We start from the raw sequence: 20290 nt of genomic DNA, 5'->3' as shown, positions 1-20290 counted from the left end.
CTGTGTTGTGCGCTGTGGAACCGAAAACTCTGGGTTAGTCGGCACTGGTTAAATCAACCTAGAGTTCAGCGTTAACTCAGTGTTTGTTAAACCTCCGTTCGTGGAACACCCCTCTAGACGAGTGTTTCGCAAGCTCTCTTGCGTTGTTTGGCCGCATGCATGCGCGGTAGCCACACGACCGCCTCATCCAATGGCGAGCTCAGTTGGCGCTGTGTGCTTCAAGATTCCGATTGGCCCAGAGAAATGTCAATTATAAGAAAGATTCTGAAGCAAGTGCTGAGATTCCGATTGGCCCAGAGAAATGTCAATTATAAGAATGATCCAATAATTGTTCGCAATTCTGGACCCCCCCCCCCCCAAAAAACAAAACTCTCCGGTTCTACACGATTCACGTGAATGACCGAATTGACCAAGAAAACGGCGATTGTCGCCGAAAAGCGACAAGTTTGCAGCTTTGATACATATACATACATACATACACACACACACATATGTATATACACACACGCAAATATATATACATATACTGTATATACACCAGTGGAGGCTTCTACATTGAGGAGAGGGAGGAAGATCCTCCTTAACATTGTTGAGAATAAAAAATGTAGATTGCCTCGACTACTGTAATGAATTAATGCCCTTAAATATGACTACTTTAATGCCTTTGAATATATAATGTTTGTTTCCCTGGGTAAAGGGACATTAGCACCCCCTATCGCCTATTGACAATTATTTCAGGGAGGAAGGTCCTCCCTCAGCCTCCGTTGACTCCCATTCATTTCCCCGAAAGTACTGGCGGCCGGTGAATAACATGGGTTTCAATGGGAGAGAGGAGGAAAGTCCTCCTCTGATTGGGTGTGACCTTATGGCGTCTGATTCGCGCAAAACTCTAGTAGCGCTGCGCCATGAACCAATAAGCAGGATCCCTGGCTGGTGAGCAGTGTTGCCAGATTGAGCAGATTTCCCACCCAATTGGGCTTCTTTTAACCATGAAAGGCTGTGTTCACATCTAGCATTTTTTTAAATCTTCTTTTACATCATATTCCTATGGAGCAGAGCGTTTCTGGAAAAAGACACAGCCGTTTTTTTAAACGCCTCTCCAAGCGGCGGACGTCTTTTGGGCAACTGACCAATCACAAGCGGAACATTGACACTTCGTCACGAAGGAAACTCTCAACTGTCAAAACAAGAAACAATGGCAGACAAATCACTCGGGAAAGTTCTGTTGGAGCGATTAATACTTTTAATTACAGAACAAGTCGAGATCTACGACATGTCTAATGGGCTCTAGCCTGGATACATAGTAGGCGGGTAACGTCGGTTCTAGAATGGGTTCGTTGCTAGGCGATAAAAAAAAAAACTCACGCTGCCAGCTTTTCTTTTTGTTGAAAAAACGGTCGGCTCAACTTTTCCCTATTACAAAAAACGCTAGATGTGAACACGGCCTTAGGCTGGGAAAATTATCGTTGGGCGGGAAATCTGCCCAATCTGGCAACGCGGTCGATAACAGACCCGCTCTGCCTGCATTGCCGCTCAGTCTAAGAGACGCAAAGCAGGTGAAATCATCTGAAAGACAACGGGATTCTAAAATTTGCGAATAAACTGTAAAATGGAAACATTGGAAATAGAGGACATTGTTCATGTTAACTACACAAAGCATTAAGTTAGCGACCAAAGAAAAAGGTAGACCACTTCGCAAAATAGAGATCACCAAAAGTAATGGCAACGTCAGTGTTGTGGGTGCTACATGGTTTGCTAGGTACTCAATACTCATGGCTAACTGGTAGCATTACTAGCCATCGACTGTATTGCTGGCCCTGTTTGCTAATGAATAATGGCAAATCTCAAACGTGGGCTGTTCATGGTTTCACTGATGTGAAAAATCTTGATAGGGCAACCAAACGCCACGACAAGTGCTGCTATGCGACCTTCCTTGCTAGTTACCATGCCTATAGATCAGGTTGTTGGAAATAATGTTCTTGTTCTTTTACTAGTTTGTTATTCTGACCGTTCTGTTTGATATTGTGGAAAGGGTGAATGATTCAGAGCAAGAAGCATTTTAAATGCCACACATGCCAGTCTTTTTCTTAAAACAACTGAAAATAAACATAGCTAAATTACAACCAATAACTTCAGTCATTGAGGGCAAAAATTATTTACTTTTACAAATCAAGAGTAGGCCTGATTTGACTAATGGGCTTTGCATCCTTTCCTTCTGCCCTTGTAGTCCATTTCAAAGACATGCGGCCCACCGGCTTTCAAATGACAGTGATGCCACTTGTGGCTTTGTATCAATTTTATTCACATAACTATCCCTCCCTACTATTTTGTAGTTCACCAAAACACCCTGAAACCACTTGAGTCTCACATTCTTATGCTACCATACACCAACAGTGCAAGCAGGCCAATGGCAACCAAGCGCGCAGTCTTTCCTCCCTCACTTTAAAAACCACCAGCCGCCACTGATATACACACACATATATGTATACACACACACACACAATATATATACATAAAAACCTACTGGGGCTGGGCGATATGGACCAAAAGTCATATCTCAATAACTTCAAGCAGAATATCGATATAGATAAATATCGATATTTGTTTCCGCAATAACATAGTTGCCGTTGCCGCGCTCCAACTCGTCATTCTACATCGGTGGCGCCGCTGTGCTCTCATTTCCAGCCTTCCTGCGTCGCTGTGCTCGTTAACCTGCCTTGCTGATGGGGGGAGGGGGGAGTTACCGTTATTACTATAGCCTACCTACCTACCTACCGTTTGGAATTACCGTTACTATTCCTACGCACACCTTCACTAGTCCACCAAGCCGCACCGAACCGACCCGCACCCTCTGGTGGAAATGCGCCAATTCTGTGTACTTTCATAAATAATACATGCTGCATTTTCAGTTTTATAACTGATTGTCTTATTTTGTTTAAAAGTTACGGATGGAGTCTGGAGGAATTATGGGGTACTTATTGTTTACACCTTATATTACACAGTACAGGCTGTTGCAGCTAGCTCAGGGGATAGGCCGTATGACACTAGGTGGTACAACCTGAGACATGCATAATAAAAAAAGAAATTGCCTTCTGCATTTTTTTTTTCTTTTCATTGTACCGAACTCACACCGAACCGTGATGTCTGAACCGAGGTATGAACCGAACCGTGACTTCAGTGTACCGTTACATCCCTAATATACATATACACACACATGTATATATACACACACACACGTATGTACGTATGTATGTATGTATACACACACACACACACACATATATACATATACACACACACATATATACATAAATACACACATACACATATATACATACATATACACATATATACACATACATATATATACATACATATACATTGGCCTGTCGCGATAAGCAATAAATCAATTAATTGCGCGATAAATTAAAATGAGCGATATTTTTTGGCCGGTCACAATATTTTCCATTCACGCACTTTTCTTTTTTAAATCATTGCTTTATTGGCCTAATCTGAGAAGAAGTCTATGCCATAAACAGAAATATTAAAAAGGCCTTTATTACACGGGTCTTCGCAATGCCGTGGAACGCTCCGTTCACCTGCATAGACAGTAGTCCGGTAACTTGTCAACCCCAGTGTCTTCGGTTGCTAAGCAACGTCAACTTCTTTGGCGGACTATTTCTCTGCTGATCAGCACTACGAATACTGCTAACGAATAAATTGTAAAAAGACACATCGTGTGAAGTTATTTTTTCGTTTTGGCAAGTAGCCGTGTAATAAGCGGGATAATGTATAGAACGTCGCCGGTCATTATAAAAAAAATAAGCACCTTCAGGGCGAAGCAAGACAACTCCGCTGCGCGTCCGTGTCCTGTTCGCCCTGTCGGGGCTTATTTTCACGATAATGACCTGCATTCTATACATTATATATATTTATATATATTATATATATTTAGCAGAGTAGGCCTAAGTAAAAATTGTCGGGTTCAAATCGGGCTCGGGCTCATAATAACAGGGCACAACGAGTAAACCCCCTCGAGCATGTTTTTTGTTAAAATAGAGTCCATTTTATTTATTGTTTTTGTTTGTTTTGTTAATTTATTCTGGATATTTGAAACGTCTTCCAGACGTCCAGTTTCATTATTCTTTAAAAATAAAAGTTTATTGATCCTCGAAAGGGTGTACCTGCATTATTATGCAATTATCATTATATTAGTTGAAAAACTGCAATATTATCGCTTATCGCAATAATTTCTGGGGCAATTAATCGCCCAGAAAAATTTGTTATCGTGACAGGCCTACATATACATACATATATATGCACATATACATATATACATAAACATACAGACTGTACGCACACACACACACACACACACACACACACACACACACACACACACACACACACACACACACACGTTCCAATGTTATTTTGGTAGCTGCAATGCCTGGGCTATATGCCTATATGCGATCTTTAATATCACTAGTTTGCCTCTATTATCTGACGACACAGTGCTTAGATACCAACCTTTGCATTTCTCTCTATTGTCCACGAGAACTCTAAACGTACATTAAATGCTGATGAATAAAAAACGAGAGGAAGGAAGGGTAGGAATGGTAAAAGTAAGCTTGTAGAATATGGTTGGACTAGGATAAGGTTGTGAGACCTCATCAAACTCTGAAGCCACGGACCAGCAAGAGAGAGATGGAACAAAATACACACTTCTTTTTCTTTCTGAACTAAATAATGGATTTCCTCCAGGGATACTTTTCTTTCCATTACCTCACGGACAAAAAAATCATGAATCAACATTGTTACGCACATACAGTTTAAAAAGAATAATCTGGAATGGACCCAGGAGAGGACCATTTCCCCAAAATGGTACAATTTAATGACTTTATCAATAGTCTCAATATAAGCCTCGTTACTTCAACCATTTCTGTTTCTTGCCAAACAGAAAGCATCCCAAAAGATCGACGAAAATACAGGAATAAAGGAAATTTCAAAATGATTCAAATTTAGATTTGACTCAACCTTAAACAATCGGATAGCCCTATCTTGATGAATATGAATATGTCCAACTAAGGAGCTGGTTGAATGCTAACGCCACATGACGGCATGGCGTGGGCGGGCCGTGGCGTGTCCTACAGACCCCTGGTGACCTGGTAACAGTCTTGGCACGTAAGCGAGTTAAGGATAGAAACAAATATGGAGGAGCAGTACAGGACAAGGAGCACAAATACCCACCTTTTCAATAGAATAGAATTTACCAAATCCAAATAATCTTCTAGTGCTGATTAATTGGATATAGTATAAAAACCAGACATGTGAGGCCGGCCTCGAATTACAATGTCTACGGAAAGTGATACACAAAGAAACATCGAGCCAAGCCCCACGCTGATTTGACCCAGCTAACCTCTACACCCTTTTGTTTTCCCTAAGATACCCAAAGCTGCCACTAACACACACTAAAGCACACTTTCCCTGAATCTTTTCTAACAGGCTCTTCTTTAGCCCCAAAATCTTACCGACCAACCCCTACCAACACCCGCCCCTTACCACCACCACCCAGGGACTTAGCTGCCTCAATACGAGTAGACGGACCCTGAACCAAGCAGACCTGCTGGGGGACCAGTCCTCCAAGAGTAGAGCAGTGCTTACTTCCATTAGGAAACAACAGTCATAGCCACAAACACCATCTGCTCTCTAACAGTAAGGAAACGGTTTACCTCACTTGTGCTTGTACAGTTGAAACGCCAATGTGGTTGTAAACGATTTATTACCTTGTTACGCCAGGGGAATGTGTGTTAATAAGGAGACCTGTAGGCTAATGCTAATCATAGGGAGAATGCAAACTTGCTGTTGCAGGGCAATTTAGATTCAATCTAAAAAATGATATAGAAAAACTTCAACATCACCCACATCAATCTTCTACCAAAATCAACAGACAATTAATCGTGTGGTCTCATTTGACGATTTAATGGCAATGTTTGTGAATCTTTCACAATTTACGGTGGTGACTTCCTATGGGCTAGCAGAGGACACCGAGGGAGAATGAAGCGTTAGACGACAGCCATGCTGCAACTAGTTTCTATGTGGGGGTTCTAACTAAAAAAGCAACACCGCAGATTAAAGGGAGCCACAGAGTTTCTGTCTCCCGCTAGAAGTGCCTGTTTGGACACTACATATGCTTCATGAGCTCTTGATGCAAATAAATCCCTGTTAAACATGACAACAGTCTTGCCAATGTCCACTAAGACTATCACAACAAGAATACTGTGCATCAGGTTCAGCCCTGAACAACTCACTGCTCAACATTCCCCAGCGCCAGATAGTTTGTTATTTGCAGGTTCAAGAAAAGTCATCCGTTGAGGATCCCTCTTTCAAATGGAGCAGGAGTTGGATCTCTTCCTGGGCTTGGGCTGTCTAAAGTCCCGGTCGTCCGCTGAGCAGTGGCTAAAGGAACAAATGGTCTGCGACAGGCTGCGCATGCCCAGGCGGAACACGCTATTGGACAAGCTGTAGATAACGCAGTTGCAGAAGCTATTGCTAATGGCCAGCCAAGTTGTGATGAAGGAGAGGGCGGGGCTGTCCAGCACATGGGAGCTCTCCAGCAGGAAGTAGATGATGTAGGGCAGCCATAGCATGTAGAAGACGCTGGTGATACGGAAGAGGACCATGGCGTAGCTCCGGTCGGGCCCGTGCCCCCCCTGGCTCCCCCCACTGCCTCCCCCCTCTACAGCCTCCATCTCCTGGCTGGGGAACCTGGCCCGGCGGTCGCTGATCTCTCGGTTGTGCTGCTGGCAGATGCGGAAGATGTGGTAGTAGGTGAAGCAGACCACGAGGGCAGCCGGCGCGTACAACAGGCACACCACGAAGCCCGTGAAGAGGGCCGAGGTGGGCCATGAGCGGGCACACCACTCAAAGATGTCGCCGTGGTAGCCGGGCTTGCCCCAGCCAAAGAAGGAGGGCAGGAAGATCAGGCTGGAATAGAGCCAGATGAGGGCGATGCAGCAGCGCAAGCGGCAAGGAGTCACCAGCTGGTTGTAGGACAGTGGCTTGGTGATGGCAAGGTAGCGGTCCACGCTGATGCAGGCCAGGCAGGCCATAGACACGCTCTTGAGGACAGAGATGACGTAGCTGAAGGCCTGGCAGGCGAGGGGCTCCTGGACGCTGGCAGGGTAGTGGAGCAGGGACAGTGTGGGCACCAGACAGCTCAGCCCCACCAGCAGGTCGGCGTAGGCCATGGTCTGGATGAAGTAGCTGGTGGTGTAGTGGTGTAGCAGCGGGGCACAGTGGAACACAAAGATGACCGTCAGGTTTCCGGCGATGATGAGCACCGTCATCAGGACAATGACCACCGTCTCCAGGACACAGGCCTCCAGTGGCTCGTTTTGGCCCAAGCCCAGGGGGCAGGAGAAGTTGAAAGCCCGGCCTGGGAGCCCGTCTACCAGGCTTCCGTTAGCAGCAGACGCCGGGTCCGTGCTCAGACTGGAGTAATTCATGGCTCTGGGCAACGTACCGGGGGGGGGGGGGGGGGGGGTCGTACCACCCACAAGTCAGTCAGTCAGTCAGTCAGTCAGTCAGTCAGTCAGTCAGTCAGTCAGACTCTCTCTCTCTCTCTCAATACTTGATAGAAAAGACTCTCCGTCTTGCTCACTTTCATGTCACACCGCCTGGCGGCAAATCAATAGAGACTCTGGAAGCGAGGGGCAACCGTCACGCCTCTCCTTTCCCCATCAGTCATGCTCTGAGTGTGGGGAGTAGTGTGCCAGTGGAAGGGAAGAGGAGAATTGGGAGAAACATAGCAAACAGTCTTCCCCCGGCACGACGAGAGTGCAGAAGGAGCTGGCGTTAGCACTTCTGTCGGTTCTTATTCCGTCATGCAGGCAGGGTGCCTGTTTCTTGTCTTTCTGCCCATCTGATGCAACATCTTCCTGGGCCTAACGAGGACAGCTGGCGAGAGGATCAGAGGAACCACGCTGCGCTTACCAGGAGGACGAGTGAGATGAAACCTGGCCTGAGGAGCACTCAGGGATGGAGAAGCAATAGGTAAGCATCAAGCAAACCCCCGTCCAAACCAGGTAAACAAAAAATATATATATATCGGCCTTCAACACACACAAATGGTCGCGATATGAATCCCAAGCAAATGTGGAGACCCTGAATTTGGGTGCGTTTGCACACACTTAACTGGACTCAACTGGCTGCCCTTACCGTGTCACGGCCCCAGCCCATGTGTGCGCTTGTTTTGATGGCTGACAGAACAGTGTCCCCGGGACTGTGTACGCCCTTTCTATTGTCGGAATCCAAACACAGACACGGGCTACAACAACACGCAGATTGCAGCCACTGATAATGTCATCACACACAGCAAGCTCTGTTAAAGGGAGGGGCGCAGGGGCGGAGGCTGAGTTTACAGGCTGGAGACAAGAAGGTTAAACCAGACACATTCTCATTGGTCACAATTGTTCAGATCTTGTTTCCTGCGTGCCGTGAAACTGTTCACCTGTCCAACGTCAGGGGCTGTGACATTGGTCACCAAAACCTGGAAAAGGGTTAGGAGGAAATCCAGTAGAGTAGGCAAAAAAAGTTGTGTATGTGGCCGGATATAAAGCGACGACGTTGAATTGGTGTGTAGATAGCGTGCAGGTGAATTGCATTGAAGGGAGAGCCCACTGGGGTACAATAACAAGAGCTCCTCTCACTGTCTCTCCTCATCCCTGTAGATACCAGCACAGGTAATCAAGATCATTTGGCATTCTGCGTGTTTATCCCATCTACTTGTCCGTCCCGCAGGCACCGTCCGACACCCGGTAGAGGTGTTTGTCTGTAGTGTGTTTACTGGAGAGGATCGTCTGAGGGCGCCTTCCTGGTCCATTAAAAGTCTGACGGTCTTCTTTAGGTATTAGAGAGAGCGGAGAAATGTACCCTCTCTCTCGTCTCCTTTTCCCTCTCTCTCCATCCGTCTGTCCGTCAAGAGTGGGGTGATTACAAAAATCCTACAGACTGAAAAGGGTTACGTCCGTAAGCCACCCCGCCCCCCCAACCCCTCCATATCCCAGTCCCACCGCAGAGATCAGATTAACGCGGTGAGTCCATGCAGAGCAGAGCGGTGACTGTGCTGGTGAACTGAAGCGCTTAGTCTGCAGAGAGGAGAGAATAGAGGAGAGAAGCAGAGAGGAGAGAGCGAAAGGAGAAGAGAGGACGTAGCGTCTCTGTGCCGCGTTGCATCGAAGGCAGGTTCTCTCTCCCTCTCTCCCTCCCTCCCTCCCTCTCCCTGACCGGCTGCACCTCAGGTTCTGTGACACATTATTCAGCTATCTCTCTCTTTACCTCCCTCTCTTTTTCCCCGACAGCAAAATGTTGACATGTTTCCTATTTACAACACTTCAATCTCACAGTCCATTTACTATTAACTAGACCCAAGCCCCTCCCCATAGCCTTTTGTCCATCCCACCCTTTGCCACCCATATTCTCTCTCCCTTTCCCATTTACCCTTTTACTCTCACTCCATAGCCCCCATATCTCGCTGATCTTCTTTTAGAAGCAAACTCTTATCACATTGATGTTTTTATTTTGGCAAGGACTAATTCAAGCTAACAGTGTTTAAATTCTATACTTTGTGTGAAATGCCTGAAAATAATATAAAACACACGCTTTTTAACACATGCTTATAATACTCAATGCTAAAAATATACACAATGATACAATCGAGAGAATACAAAATAACGTGAAGGGAGAAAAGGGAGATAAGTCAGAGAAATTGCTTGATAGAGTATGCGAGAGAAGATCAGAGAGAATATAAGAATATGAGAGAGTGAGTCAAGCTCATAGGAATATAAATTACAATCCCTTATAATAGTTGGGATAACAAGACCGAGGGAATAAGCAAAAGAGACTGAGTATTGGAGATCTTTCTGAGATTGCATCTGGATGACCTTCCAGTGTGAAGGAGATAAACCAGCGGAGCAGAAACAGAGCATTCCTGGGAGTTTAGAGAAGGTGACAGGGAATTAAATGAGCTCCGCCTACCCATCCCCACTAAGCTAATGGTGTGATCCAGATGCCTCGGACACCAGCATTCCAAGTTACGAGTGGTGTAATCTCCCAGCTTTCTTGCGGCATTTCACGGAGAACTGCCCCTTTTGGTCAGGCCCCCTCGGAATTCAGAGCGTATACTAAGTTCAATGATGACGCTCTCAACAAAAAAGCCAGTCTTGATGTGTGTGCAATACAATGTAAAGTTGTGTTTTTGCGCTGGTTTACTAAAGAAGCTAATGTAGCTAACATTGGGGTCCTGACCGGTTTATCGGCGGGCCAATATTATCGGCCGATATTAGGCATTTTCCAAGTATCAGTATCGGCATTTATAATGGCCGATTAATGAATATTTTAAAAAATAATATAAAAACGGACGAAAGATCCTTCAACCATGTTACGAGTGTTGGCGTTGCATAGTTTTTCCACCAGAAGGCGCTCTAACGCCACAAACCCTACAACCAGCTTATCCAGCCAGAGTCAGGCAGAGTGATATTGAAGGAGATCATGGTGAAGTGTGTTCATGGTAAGTTGGCAACTGTCACGAGACAAACATTGCTTGAATAACAATTAAAAGAAAATCCCCATCAGTTCTCTAAAGTCAATAAGCATGACAAAATTCATGACTACCATGTCCAGTTTTGCTGCTGTTACATGTTAGCTGAGAGTGAAACAGATTTAGCCAACGTTAGTTGTTACAGTATAGTTGACTGACTGTCGGTTTAACTCTTGATAATGTGCCTGAAGATGTATTTCTTTAATAGCGTGATAGCAATGAGACGTATCATCTATCCCTGGCCCGTTATTTGGAAAACTATGTTTTACAATAATTTGCAGCAGCATGTGACGCGTGAACTTTAATATATTTTGATGTTCTTTTCTGTTGTGACAATAAAACTATCAAATAAAGCTTATTTTTAAACTGCATTACCTTATTATTTTTAGTGAGGACTCATAAATAATTAAAAATAACCAATGTTAGGGAAATCTGTTTATTTTTTGTAACTTTTTTTTAAATATATATCGACCGATATATCGGAATATCTGATTTTTAAATCACCAGATATTTGTATCGGTATCGGCTAGGGATGGGCACGAGTAGTAAATTCCAAACTCGAGTGATCGAAGGAATTCCTCGAGGATCAATCGAGTTTAATCAAATCAATTTTTAGAATGCAACGCATCTGCAGCAGGAAGGCCTAATGATGAACGGCAATATTACCAACCAAACATGTAATGCGTATTCTCCATTAAAACAGTCAGAGTTATCAGAGTATTCATTATTTATTTTTGCAAACGTTCAAAACACATTTTCCTTACAAAAATAAATATGCGTCTCACAATTTAAATCACGTCGAACCAAGGCCTGTTACGGTTTAAAAAAAACAAAAACGAAACAAGTAGCCTAACCATTGCAAATAATCTAAAGCTGCAAATAAAACGGCAGCAAATGTACTATGGAAATACTCAGCGTTGTGATCTTCTCTACACGGCCGGGATAGCTACGTCTTGCGGCGGTGAAAATAGCAGACACACTTGGTTGCTGCGGGTCTGCTTTCCCGAACTCACAGTTGTGTTTCAGGAGCATATGTTGCCGCATAGTAGCCTACTTGTAGTACTCTGGTAGCTCGATTTCGCTTGGCATATTTTACATTTCACCTTATGATCTCCTATTTCTTTAAAGTATTTCAATTCTTCGCTGCGCTTTGCTTTAACCGCCATCTCTTAACTTTTTTAATTCTGGCGTGCCTGCGCGCGGCACGGCACGCGCCACACAGAAATTGGATACATTTCATTTTCTTTGTGCCCACGGCATGCGTTAGTGGCGCCGCACAGAAAATTTATACATTTGCTTCAGAAAACTTTGTTTTTGTGTGTGTATTATGCAAACTCGAGTTTGCCTGTCCACCAACCGACTTCATTTGTATCGGCCTTAAAAAACCTTTACTGATCGGGCTCTAGCTAACATTAACCAACGACTAGGCAATTTCATGACACAATCACTAAGACAAACGGGAACGCTACAAGTGCTCCGAGACCGGTAATGATGTCACAAGTGCAACTCGGAAGGCTGGTGTCCGAGACATCTGTATCACACCATCAGATCATCTTTGAAAAAAGCCCCTCCCATGCATGCCAAGCCCCCTCCCATCTCCAACATGCCCCAACTCAAAGCAAGCCCCTCCCATTATGTTTTCCACACTGCTGTTTTTCTCCCCTCCCCTTCATTGAGCTGATCTCCAGTAGGAGGTCAGCTCAATGGAGCTGCCCATGAGGTGAAATACATTGTATTTTATACATATACGTTTCCTTCAAGGCCGACATAGGACCATAACCGTAGCCAATGGGAGAAATGTGCTGTGTGTGTGTGTGTGTGTGTGTGTGTTTGTGTTTGTGTGTGTGTACCAATTGTGTGCGTGTGACACGTGTATGCATAAATGTTTATGACACAATGATATTGCAAGGCAATTTTGATTCAGTTTGGTCTGACAGTGATGAAGAAAAAAAAATACAGCCCAGGGAGAAACATACATATATATAGATCTGAAACACCTCGGACCAAAGTCACCAAAACCCACTTCATAGAGTTTATATCCAAATTACTTTCTCATAGAAAATCACGGAGCCAAGCAAAGTCAAAAATAAATAGGATTCCTATTAGCATACATAATCAATGCATATGTTGCAATAGATATGGGGGTCCAGACACATGAATAAACCTGGCAGGGGCCAGGGACAAACAGGACCTCTACCAGACTGACTTACTACTAAGGTACTAACATAGTGCAACAGTATATACTAGCACACAGTGCAGCGTCAACAGCACCTCTTGCATTCTGACATAGTACTAAAGTACTAACATAGTACCACAGTTGTACTGACACACACGGTGCAGGGTCAACAGCACCTCTAGCAGTTTGACATAGTACTACAGTACTAACATAGTATTACAGTATACTGACACACACAAACACACACACACACACTGTACAGAGACAAACAGAAGCTCTGGCAGACTCTAATGTTGTCATCGTGCTTGACCGGCGCACACCAAGAATGCTGAAATCCCAGTAGTCGCGCAGGGTTCATACGTCTATTTGCCGCGTGGATCTCTGTATCTTTGAAGCTCCACAAGGAGAGTGTGCAAACCGCTGTCTATAGCCATGTTACTGCAAAATGCAGATTATAAATTCCATGGCCGTGCGTGGACCGTCCGCATACCTAACAAACGTCCTGAAAACACTCCCTCATTATTGACATCTTGAGAAGCTCCTGCAGTCTCACTGCTCTGGAGCCAATATACTCTTCAACCCCAGAGAACCAATATAGTCTCAACCAAGTCATGACGAGAGAGGAGTGGGTATAAACTGTGTGTGTGTGTGGCTCTATTAGGCTCTATATGTGTGTCAATTCTGGCAGGCTGTGTGCGTGTGTGTGTGTTACCTTGGTGATGAGTGTGCGGTACTCCTCCAGAAGGGTGAGTTCGCTTGGGCAGCCCGCCAGGAGCTGCCAGACCTCAGCCCTCAGAGCCTCGGGGACCCCTGCCCTCACTAGGGACCCCAGGCCCTTTGGACGGATGGCCAGGTTACAATGCCTGGCACACACACACACACACACACACACACACACACACACACACACACACACACACACACACACACACACACACACACACACACACACACACACAAACTTTTTTTAAATCAGAAGTTCTTATATCATGCCTGGAGCATTTCAAGAACTGAAATATGAATGGATATAACAGCACACAAGAAAAGACCAACAGATAAAATAGTTTCTACACTGTAGAATCCAATAAGAGGGGCTCGGAAAACTGGGTAATCATGTAGTAATCAAATAGTAATTAGAATTGCTGGAGGTAATTACGGCTACACGAGAACCCGAGAATACTGTGATTAATATTGTCAGGTTATTAATCACAATTAATAGTCTCTATGTCCCTCCCTCTCTCTCTCTCCATCACTGTCTCTGTCTCTCGCCCATCCCTCACCATCTGCTCAGCATTCCTCCCCATAGCTCCAGAATCTTCTCCGGACAGTCCTTTGAAACGTCTCCTGTCCCACTGGAGATCTCGCTGTCGCTGTCTACACAGGAAACACACACGCCCCCACACAGGAGGTCAAAACCCGCCACTCCCGGTCATGGACAAGCTTCCAATCAAACCTCTTGCTTTATGTGATCCATGTGTATAGGCAGAATAGCATGTGATATAGTATGTGGTACAGTATGTAGTATAGTATAGCATAAGTATAGTTTGGGCTATAGCATACAGTATATATATTATAATATTTGGTATAGTATGTAGTAGGGCTGTCACTTTTTATTCGAAGTTCGAATATTCGTTCGAAGGTGGGGTGAAAAGTTCGAATTCGAAGTGTAATTCTCCATTCGAACTGTAAAAATGCGCTATAAAGAAGAGAGCGGCGAGTGGCTTCTCCTCAATAAAGCGGCCCTCCTGGATCCCCGCTTCTCCCGGTTAGTCCACCTTTCCCCTGCACAGAAACATCTCGTGACTGAAAGCCTCTCACACAAGCTCACTGAAACGGAGACCGACACTGATCGCACACGACAGGGAGAAAAGTCCGCTGCTGCGCTGGGCGCGATGGGCAGCCTGTTTGGGGACTTATACAGCACGGCTGACACAAGCAGCTGCAACGGTAACGGAGAGCTGTGAGACTACTTGTAATTTTCTTTCCGTAAGGAATAAAAAGAGCAGCATGCCGTGTTGGAGGTCGGCCTCACAGATTGTTCGTTTATATAGGCTGTGTGTGCCATGGACGACATGCGCTCCGCATATCGCGCTCCGAGCAGTTATTGTTAATGTGTAAAAGACAGCCGCACTTGTGTGTCGGAGCTTCCTCTTGTTGTGTTTACAAATGTGTTATCAAAGATGTGTTTTTATCCTGTGCTGTTATGAATTCAGTAGGTATACGTGAGGTATACGAGAGCAACATAAAAAAAATCAAGACTGTTGTCGTGTTCTATGGGGGGTCGAATGTATTCGAATGTATTCGAATTAATTATGGACATTCGAAATTCGTTCGAATTTCATTTTTGGAAAAAGTGACAGCCCTAGTATGTAGTACATCGTATAGTATGTGGTATAGTGTGTATTATATAGTATAGTACATAGAATATAATACAGAATGTAGTATATTGTATAGCATGAAAAATAGTTTGGGTGTATAGTATGCAGAATAAATTATATTATATGATAGTATGCAGTTGTTGCGTGTGGCCATGACTCACTCACTCAGACATTCAATCACTGTGCTGTGCCTAAACCCCCATGTCTTTGCTTTCTCATCAGGCTGGCACTCACACTCACACCTGCAGCAAATCTGAGATGGCTACCGCCCAATTACCAGCCTGCTGTATAAAGCCAGCAAAGTCAGTTGCTTGAGGAGGACAGACCCGGCAACACCTTTGTCCCACAGTACGAGTTGTTAAATAGCCTTTTCTTTCTGTAATCTTTGATCTAGGCCTGGGGATGGCCGGCGGTCCTACTTTTCCGTTTAGTTCTTAGTTTATAATTTGGTTTTGTCAGGCAGGGAGGGGGGGCCAGCCTCGACGTCCCTATAGGGGGTGGCCTGGTCCCCCCTCCATTTTGCTGAGTTTGTCCGGCATTCCCAGGTCCCTTTTGGTTTGCAGACTTCTTTATTTGGTAAAGTATTCATACTGCATTTCAGCTATGGTTTCATTTGGTTAATAAAACCCGTTAAAACATCTTATTTCATGGTGTCCTTCCTTTATGTTGGGGTCTCCAATTCGAGCCACTGGGTATCTTATTCAGTTGTTTGGAGGCCGTAACAGCAGTTCTGTCCTTCCGAGGAGACACAAAACTGAGGTCCTGACTCGCTGATGTCATAAAAGATCCCATATCGCAAAGAGTAGGGGTTTCCCCGGTGTCCTGTTTAAAACTGCCCAACCAGGCTCATACAATCTGGCCCCCTAATCATCCTCCTTTATAATTGGCTGACTCATTAATTCCCTCACTCCTCACCTCAAGCTGGCGTGTGGTGTGCGTTCTGGCGCAGATTGGCAGCAGTGAATCACCCAAGTGGGTGCTACAAACTGGTGAGTGAGGTCGCCCCCCTTTACTGTAAAGCCTCCGAGTGTCTAGAAAAGCACTATATAAATTAATCCATTATTATTATTAGTTGTTGTATATCGTTCAGTATGTGGAGTATGTAGTATAAAGTATAATATGGTGCAGGGGCGGATGGTGTATAGGGGCGATTTGGGCGACGCACGGCCAACTGGGAGAGGATTTTTTTTCTGACAAATTCTATCACAGCAAAAGTAATTATCAGTGTTCTAGACATATTATTTGTCATTGTCCAATCAGAATTGTCAGATTCAAGTCGCTTTTCAAATGGTCCCGCCTCTCTGGGCGAATTCATTGACGTGGAAAATCGCCCAAGCATTCTCCCAGTGACTCATGTTAAAACCTTAACATGACCTTCAATGCATTTTCAATGGGGATTTGGGACTCGCCCTAACGCTATTGCGTCACACGTAACTGAGCAAAGAGCGCGAAGGGATATCTTCGATCAAGTCACTTGCTAATTTTAACATGGCTGCTAATGTGTGCAATTCCTTTGCGTCTCTGAAAGAAGTGCCTTTTAGTCGACGATCCAATTCAGACAAATTGGCATGAAACAATCAGGACCTCCAAGACCAAAATTAATAATTAACCAAATTTCTACAAAGGGGGGAAAGTCCTCCACAAACCCTGAAAAATGCCACGGTGTTCAAGGGCACATCCAAGACGTTGCGGAACAAGCTTTTGGAATGTATGCTAGAGGTCACACAGGAAAGGAATGTGGAGGTAAAGTCAGCTAGCTATCTGGCCATCCAAGCTGATGAAACTACGGACGTCTCCACGCAGACACACAGGCGCGTGCCGTCCATATGGACAGGTAGGGCGGCGAACTCCCTGCAATGCGAACTCCCTGCATGCTCCCAAAAAGAATAGTTCCTCAATAAATCATTGCTCCAAGTTTATTTTTAATAATGTGATTGTCACACTATCTATAGTTTCTGTAGGCCTTCCGACTATTTTTGGTCAAATATCAAATTGATGGTGGCGATTCTAGTTGAGTTTAACAAGTCATGCAATGTGGGGCAGGGGAGCTCAACGACCGCGTCCCTCCGTATGTTTCTCGCATAACCCTGCAAGCTGCAATAAGAATTGCAATCCGTGCATAAGACACCCATATGGTCGTAAAGTAGTCTGCCCCATGGTCATATTCTAGGACTGTTGTTTAAAATCGAATTACTCCGCCTGTATCTTTCGGCATTGGAGCCTATTCATTTATTTATTTCAGCAGGTATTAAAATTGTATACCTGATTTCATACCTGATTTAAACAGCTGTTATTTAGAAATATCTGATTTAAAAAGTGTTGTTATTGAGAGATTTGCACACATCGTCGGGCCAAGGTCCAAATCGAAGGTCTGCTTGATTGATGACTTGTATTTCTACTTTTCATGTATTTGCAATTCACTCGCTAAGCCTGTTGTTAAATTGTTGTTAGATTGTTCAAATAAAATATGGAAGAAATAACTTCCCTATAATGTAGAATTTGTCCTTTGAAATTTTTGACAATGCAGAGTTGGTGTTTCCATTGGACATAGGCTATTCTAATTAGCCTGACATCATATGACGAGTGTTGCGGATGGCACTTCAAAAGCGTTGCAGTAACATTAGGCTATTAGTTTATTTTTAAATCTTACTCATCGTCACTTCCGGGCGATGTGGGGATAAAAACAAACAAACAGTAGCCTCGAGGTATTATTCTTTACAATGAACATGTTGCGTGAAACGCTTGCTTAGGCAAACAAGGAGGTGGAGATGTTCCTCTGCATTCTTGAGGAGGAAGACGTGCAGAGGGAGCTTGATGGAGCAGTGAGGAACGGTTTAATGCGTCACGTTCAACTTTTCCATTGTTTTTATTGAGCAGGCTACACTGTGTCACGCTGCTATGATGTCACGATGTTTACGTAGCTGCCGCGATCGACATCCGGCCTACCATAAAGGGTACTGTCGGCGGTGGAAACGCGACCTCGGAACTGAGCTGGGCTATACCGCTCCCTCCCTACCGGACTGAGGCAAACCGAACCGTACCGCACCCTGCAGTGGAAACGCGGCATAAGTACAAGGAAATATGTTTGAAAGGTACTGCCATTCATTTTCTGCTGATGCTCTGAATGCCACTGTGAAAGCATATCCCACGCCTGACAAGGCAAAGCTCAAGACGGAACTGTCTCTGATCTATGAGAATCCTGAATTCAAGGCTTGTTGTGGTGCACTGGCACTGTACCAGGTTATCATGAGCTACAACCTCCAGGAGACATTCTCTGAGACCACCCGCGGCGCTACCATTGGGCCAACCCATTTTAGGTCCGGGCCCGCCCATTTTGACCCAGGCCTATCGTGAGTAGTGAGTGATTTTCATTCTAGCTGTTCATTCAATAAGCAGCCTGAGGAAAGCATTGAGCAAAAGCTTCTCAGCCAATCAGCGGCTTCTACCCCATATGTGGACTACCTGCCCACAGGCTGCAATAGACACGTTGATTCTACTGGGCAAATCATACCTGTACAGCCAAACTCTGACCTACAGAAATTAAATTATGGAATGACATACTGGACAAGCAGATGATGGAGCTGAACATTTGTTTCAAGCCCGACACATACGGCATATGAGAGCCGCTGCTGCCTGCTTGCCACAGTCTGACACCTTTGGTGACAAGGCTCTCATCCGGCCCGCCTACGCACACTTTTCCATTCCGGTGGAAGACGCAGAACACACTGTGTTTGTGCAGCAGCTTAAAAGAAAGGCAAAGGCCAACAAGAACGAGAAAAAAGAAACACTCGTAGAAGTGCTCGACGCATGCCCCTGTGATATTTTCCCCAACATGAACAGCCTCCTCACATTGCCCATGACGACAAGTACTGTGCAGAGACTCTTTTCAACTGTCAATCGGATAAAAACAGGCACCAGGGCAACAATGTTGACAGATAGACTGAACTCGTCCCTGCTTTCATTTGAAAGGGAATTGACTGATTCACTGGAATTTCAAGAAATTCTTGCTGTGTTCAGCAAGAAACCCCGCTGCCTCCTGCTGTCAGCCCCAAGTCCCAAAAGCAAGTTTGAATTTAATTGTGTGCATTTGTGATTATTTATCAGTTATCTCGGAATGTTATGCTGTTGTTTATATTGTTAGATATGTTATTCATTTAATTATTCTTAAGAAATAAGCTACAGGAGAAATATTTTTTGGGTATACTCATCATGCCTTCAGTGTGTCTTGAACAACCACACATAAAAGGTTGCACATATTATATTGATATTTTATCGTATATGTCTAAATGCATACTTGACTGTAGATAGATTTGAGTGTAGTAAGGCCGCTGTATTAGATATGACATATGACAAATTTTCTTTTTGTGATCATTCTGATCGCGCCCGGTTGATAAACAAATAATCCCCCTATAGCGACTGCGGCCCACGTAATTATTATTTATTTTTTTTAAATCATTAATTAATTTAAAAAACTGTTAACCATGTACACGGAAAAAAAGGGGCTGTGTAACTGTTTAAGGTACGGCCACACCAACCGTGTTACTCGCGTTTGGGGGCGTCGAAAATCGGCATTTTTGCATAGCGAACCATTGGTATAGGCGCGTAGACGCGTTACACGTGTTGAAGCGTCGCGTTAGGGGCGTAAAGGTACGGCCGTTAACCGTTTAAGGTACGGCCACACCAACCGCGTTACTCACGTTTGGGGCGTCGAAAATCGGCTTTTTGGCATAGGGAACCATTGGTATAGACCAACATGGTCTCACAGGAATCTGTGAAATGACTACGGTCGTCACGGAAACACGCCGATATCCGTGTGTAAGCCACGGAATAACAGTGTCATTTACTTGCATTGGAGCAAATTCCGTGGGCCACATCACGGACAATTGAAGTGATTCCGTCAGACCACCGCGCATTTTGAGTTAAGCCCCCGCTGTGGTCAAATGTGGCACACACAGATTGAAACGGGAATCTGTGTGTGTGCCACGGAATATCATTGTCATTTACTTGCATTGGAGCAACTTCCGTGGACACAACAAGGACAATTTAAGTGTTTCAGTGAGACGACCCCGGGTTTTGAGTTAAGCCCCCATGGTCGACTCGCTCGTTGAAACGGGGATCCGTGTGTGAGCCACGGAA

General features: G+C 44.7%; 2 protein-coding genes across 12 annotated transcripts in view; both read right to left on the bottom strand.

The window, feature by feature from the left end:
* rabgap1l (RAB GTPase activating protein 1-like) overlaps positions 1 to 20290 on the bottom strand; it is a 192923-nt gene that overhangs the window by 73330 nt on the left and 99303 nt on the right. For all 11 annotated transcript variants that reach the window (XM_060066819.1, XM_060066821.1, XM_060066812.1 and 8 more), the window contains 2 exons: positions 14057 to 14150; positions 13489 to 13639 (listed from right to left, as the gene is read on the bottom strand). In XM_060066819.1, the coding sequence (XP_059922802.1) occupies positions 13489 to 13639; positions 14057 to 14150 (245 nt within the window). The remainder of the gene's footprint in view (positions 1 to 13488; positions 13640 to 14056; positions 14151 to 20290) is intronic.
* Positions 4044 to 7557, bottom strand: gpr52 (G protein-coupled receptor 52). Its single transcript, XM_060066917.1, has one exon. It carries the CDS (start codon positions 7506 to 7508, stop codon positions 6387 to 6389), a length of 1122 nt encoding a protein of 373 aa, XP_059922900.1. The 5' UTR covers positions 7509 to 7557; the 3' UTR covers positions 4044 to 6386.

The sequence above is a fragment of the Gadus macrocephalus genome, chromosome 12, assembly GCF_031168955.1.
Source record: "Gadus macrocephalus chromosome 12, ASM3116895v1".
In the NCBI taxonomy this organism is placed as follows: Eukaryota; Metazoa; Chordata; class Actinopteri; order Gadiformes; family Gadidae; genus Gadus; species Gadus macrocephalus.
Note: the sequence above shows the minus strand (reverse complement) of the source record. Positions and strands in the feature narration are given on the sequence as shown.

Bases quoted from the DNA above. Each gene is read 5' to 3' on its own strand.
- gpr52 (XM_060066917.1), bottom strand. From the start codon at position 7,508: ATGAATTACTCCAGTCTGAGCACGGACCCGGCGTCTGCTGCTAACGGA.